We start from the raw sequence: 5000 nt of genomic DNA, 5'->3' as shown, positions 1-5000 counted from the left end.
CACACACACAGGGTATAAGCCACCCTACTGTAACACACACACACACAGGGTATAAGCCACCCTACTGTAACACACACACACACATGGTATAAGCCACAGGTTCAGAGCTAGAAGGGGGCCTGTGGTTGGACAATCGGCATAGGTGGTGATATGGGCTCATGTGATTGGCCGATCAACACAGATGACTAAGGGGGCGGAGTTTCTCCCTTTCTCCCTCTGGCTGGGGCTCAGGAGGGGGCGGAGCTTGCCGGTGAAGCGCTGGCCAGTGAAGGAGTAGAGGTGGGACATGTTTGTGACGTCATAGAAACTGACCACGCCCCGCGGGTAGTCCACGAACACGCCCACCTTCCGAAGCCCCGCCCCCACGGCGAGAGGGATGGGATTGGTTTCTTTGGCCACGAGCCGTCCCCCGTTTCTCAGGGCAACCGTCCAGTAGCCCGTGTCCGGCGAGGCTTTGACCTTCCCCCTGCGGGTCACCGAGTCCCTGGCCACGCCCACGTCCCAGCTGGTCTTGCCGCTGACCTCGACCTGGAAGTAGAAGCGGACGCAGAATCCCTCGCTCCCCAGCACGCAGGCGGCCCGCTCGAAGCGCCCCGCAGCCTCCGGAACCTTCTGCCGTCTCTCCACACAGCACACCTGCTTACGGTCCTCCGACAGCTGCAGGAAGGAGTTAGCTGTGTCTGCATCCAGAGTCACGTCCACTGAGAGAGAGAGAGAGGGATGGAGAGAGAGAGAGAGAGAGAGAGAGAGAGAGAGGGAGAGAGAGTTAGCTGTGTCAGCGACACAAGCAACACACACACACTCATACACACAAGCAACGCAAGCAAAGCAACTTCATCACGATCAAATCGCGTTTATGTAAATATCCAAAGAGAGCGAGACTGAAAAAAACATTTTTTTTGCTTACATTTTTTTTAAGTTACAGAGACACTCTTCAATGTAAAAACGTCATTATTGTGTGTGTGTGTGTGTGTGTCTGTGTGTGTCTCTGTGTGTGTGAGAGAGTGTGTGTGTGTGTGTGTGTGTGTGTAGAAACGGAAATAGACAGTGTACAGTGTAAAAACGTCATTATTGTAACTAAAAGGTGAGGTGATTTGCGTCTGGTAACTACCCACAAAGTAAACAGCTTGCTAGGGAAGTTACACTTCAGGAATTCATAGACGCGTGATTGGTTGTTGACCTGTCAATCTTGCTATGAACGGCTGCGTTATCAACACACCCCCAAACGTCGGGCAAGTCATACGTGGGAGTGCACTGTGTGTGTGTGTCTGTGTGTGTGTCTGTGTGTGTGTGTGTGTGTGTGTGTGTGTGTGTGTGTGTGTGTGTCTGTGTGTGTGTGTGTGTGTCACATTACCTGCATACTGCTGGACTTTGCTGAGCTCTGTAGAAACACAAAACAAACACAAACACAACTGAGACACACGAAACAAACTGGAAGGAGACAATATAGACAATACCTGACTGCCATCATCAACAACAACAACAACATCAGCAACAACAACAACAAACCCTCACTGGGTATGAACCCTGGAAGTGGGTTAATGGGTTAGTATAGGAGTGGGTTAGTTAGTATAGGAGTGGGTTAGTTAGTATAGGAGTGGGTTAGTTACAGTATAGTTACTTGCCATATGTCAGAAGGGTTTAGTACGGCATTGCAGGCTAAGGGTACTCATACCTGTAAACTGCTGAACCCTTTTCAGTTCTGTTAGACACAAGAGACACAAATCAGCTAATTAGCCAAAACTACTGGACTACATATCCCAACACTACTGGACTACATATCCCAAAACTACATATCCCAACACTACTGGACTATACTCTACTCCATATCCCAACACTACTGGACTACATATCCCAACACTACTGGACTACATATCCCAACACTACTGGACTGTGTGTGTGTGTGCGTGTTTGTGTGCGAGTGTGTGTGTGCGTATGTATGTCGTATGTGAGTATGTGTGTGAGAAGGCAGGCAACAGCAGACTATAAGTGGGGTGTATATGTGTGTGTTTATGACTGTGCGTGTGTGTATTTATGAGTGTGTGTGTGTGTGTGTGTGTGTGTGTGTGTGTGTGTTTAAGTGCATGTGTGTAGTAGACGTGTGTGTGTGTATTTATGAGTGTGTGTGTATTTATGGGTGTGTGTGTGTGTATTTATGAGTGTACGTGTGGGGGTGTGTGTGTGTGTGTGTATTTATGAGAGTGTGTGTGTGTGTGTGTGTGTGTGTTTGTGTGTTTAAGTGCATGTGTGTGGGTATGTGTGTGTTTATTTATGAGTGTGTGTGTGTGTGTGTGTGTGTGTGTGTGTGTGTGCATGTGTGTGGGTATGTGTGTGTCTGTGTGTGTGTGTGTGTGTGTGTGTTTATGACTGTGTGTGGGTGTGTGTGTGTGGGTGTGTGTGTGTGTTTAAGTGCATGTGTGTGGGTATGTGTGTGTGTATTTATGAGTGTGTGTGTGTGTGTGTATTTATGAGTGTGTGTGTGTGTGTGTGTGTGTGTGTGTGTGTGTGTGTGTGTGTGTTTAAGTGCATGTGTGTGTGTGTGTGTGTGTGTGTGTGTGTGTGTGTACGTGTGTGTGTGTGTGTATGTGTGTGTGTGTGTGTGTGTGTGTGTGAATGACTCACGCATCTCGTGCAGGTCGTCCATCTCCCTGTTGATGAGCGTTTCCAGTCGGGACACGAGGGGACGCAGCGAGTCCACGTCCTGATAGGTCTTCACACTCACCAGGGACCAGGACTTAGAGGGAGGCAACACACACACCGACGTATACACCTACACACACACACACACACACCCACACACACACACACACACACACACACACACACACACACACACACAGAGACACACACACACACACACACACACACACACACACACACACAGACACACACACACACACACACACACACAGACACACACACACACACACACACACACACACACAGACACAGACACAGACACAGACACACACACACACACACACAAAGCGAGATAAGATCAGTCCAGGAAACAGGTTTAAGGGGGCGCACCGAGGGAGAGAGAGACAACTCAAGGGTCAGCAGCTTTTCCCTGATCTCTTCTAATCAGCCATTGGAACATTTCAGTTCTATTTCCTCTGAGTATAAGGGGTGTCACCCTGTACAGTATTCATGAGGCGTGTGTGTGTGTGTGTGTGTGTGTGTGTGTGTGTGTGTGTCACCCTGTACAGTATTCATGAGGCCCAGGGCCATCAGACACACTAACCTGGACAGGGAAGGGGTGAGAGCTTCTAAATTACGAGTCGCTGTGTGTGTGTCTGTGTGTGTGTGTCTCTCTCTGTGTGTGTGTGTCTCTCTCTGTGTGTGTGTGTGTGTGTGTCTGTGTGTGTGTGTCTCTCTGTGTGTGTGTGTGTCTCTCTCTGTGTGTGTGTGTGTGTGTGTCTGTGTGTGTGTGTCTCTCTCTGTGTGTGTGTGTGTGTGTGTGTGTCTGTGTGTGTGTCTGTGTGTGTGTGTGTGTGTGTGTGTGTCTGTGTGTGTGTCTGTGTGTGTGTGTGTGTGTGTGTGTGTGTGTGTGTGTCTCTCTCTGTGTGTGTGTGTGTGTGTCTGTGTGTGTGTGTGTGTGTGTGTGTGTGTGTGTGTGTGTGTGTGTGTGTGTGTGTGTGTACCTGCAGCAGGTGGAGGTGGTCGTGTGTGTGTGTGAGCTCCTCCAGTTGAGCGTCTCTGCTCAGCAGGGTGTGTGTGTGTGTGTGTGTGCGTGTACCTGCAGCAGGTGGAGGTGGTCGTGTGTGTGTGTGAGCTCCAGTTGCGCGTCTCTGCTCTGCAGTGTGTGTGTGTGTGTTTGTGTGTGTGTGTGTGTGTGTGTGTGTGTGTGTACCTGCAGCAGGTGGAGGTGGTCGTGTGTGTGTGTGAGTTCCTCCAGTTGAGCGTCTCTGCTCTGCAGGGTGGTGATCTCCTGCTCCAGCTGTCCTGTCAGCTCCTCCGCCCTCGTCTCCACAGCCCGCTGCCGGGCCTCTAGCGCCCCCTGCAGGTTACAGCGACTCCTCTCCAGTGCCAGCAGCAGCACAGAGAACAGCTCAGAGACGGCAGCAGCCTCGGCCTCAGCAGACAGCTGCACACACACACACACACACACACACACACACACACGCACACACACAGTGAGTGTGAGTGTGTTTACGTGTGTGAGAGAGAGTGTGTGTGTGTGTGTGTGTGTGTGTCTGTGTGTGTGTGTGTGTGTGTGCGTGTGTGTGTGTGTGTGTGTGTGCGTGTGTGAGTGTCTCACTCTGCTGAGCTCTACGGAGTGTTTGATCTCTGCGATCTTCTCCTGCCTCTCCTGGATCATACTCTTCAGCTCTGCCTGCGTCTTGCCCAGCTGGCTCTGCGGGCACAACAAACAAACAGGAAGTTCTGTCTGAATCCATAGAGACGACCCCTGACCTCTCTCGTTGCAAGAGGCATAGCCGTCACTGTCCATTCATTTTCAGCCCATTAGCATCTTAGTGACCCTGCTCTGGTGTGTGTGTGTGTGTGTATTCTGACTGTGTGTGTGTGTGTGTGTGTGTGTGTGTCTGAGCTTCAGACTGAGGGACTGAATGTTGTACAGCAGAAATAAATCTCCAAACTCCCTGAGTGCTGTACAGTAAGTCATAATTCATATCCAAACTACCTGGAGTGCCGTACAGTAAGTCATAATCGCACTGCCACCAGCTGTCTGTGAATATTTAACGGGTGGTTAATGATGCCTGTCATTCGTGTTGACTTTTACTATTTCCATTTAAAGTATTGATACATTTGACATTTTGTGTGTGACGTCGTGGTGTGGCGGCAATCAAACATCATCTTTTGTCCAATGTAGAAACTAGAAAAGAAGCAACGCCTGCAGTGTAAGAGAACGGCCGAGTGGAGGGGCAAGCGAGTGTAACGCTGCTTGGATTTCCAAAATTGTTGCGAGTCGGACATTTACACTTCCGGGTATTTGTTGTGCTTCCGGTGAGGTCACACAAGACAGAACCCTTCTGCAC

At 50.0% G+C, this 5000-nt stretch overlaps 2 protein-coding genes across 2 annotated transcripts in view; one reads left to right on the top strand and one right to left on the bottom strand.

Annotated features, from left to right (window-relative positions):
- Positions 1–119: 119 nt before the first annotated feature.
- The window catches only part of LOC105906011 (zinc finger protein RFP-like), a 13978-nt gene continuing 9097 nt past the window's right edge, over positions 120–5000 (bottom strand). The window contains exons 7-12 of the mRNA XM_042709505.1: positions 4262–4357; positions 3913–4087; positions 2623–2751; positions 1676–1702; positions 1355–1381; positions 120–701 (exon numbers count right to left, since the gene is read on the bottom strand). Coding sequence (XP_042565439.1) covers positions 157–701; positions 1355–1381; positions 1676–1702; positions 2623–2751; positions 3913–4087; positions 4262–4357 — 999 coding nt within the window. The 3' untranslated portion in view covers positions 120–156. The remainder of the gene's footprint in view (positions 702–1354; positions 1382–1675; positions 1703–2622; positions 2752–3912; positions 4088–4261; positions 4358–5000) is intronic.
- The window catches only part of polr2j (RNA polymerase II subunit J), a 2377-nt gene continuing 2262 nt past the window's right edge, over positions 4886–5000 (top strand). Inside the window, exon 1 of the mRNA XM_012834104.2 lies at positions 4886–5000. This exon is cut by the window's right edge and continues 59 nt beyond it. The gene's annotated coding sequence lies outside the window, so the exon portion shown is untranslated.

This window comes from Clupea harengus, chromosome 13 (assembly GCF_900700415.2).
Source record: "Clupea harengus chromosome 13, Ch_v2.0.2, whole genome shotgun sequence".
Taxonomy (NCBI): domain Eukaryota; kingdom Metazoa; phylum Chordata; class Actinopteri; order Clupeiformes; family Clupeidae; genus Clupea; species Clupea harengus.
The sequence above is the reverse complement of the archived record's forward strand: the minus strand, read 5'-3'. Positions and strand labels throughout refer to the sequence as shown.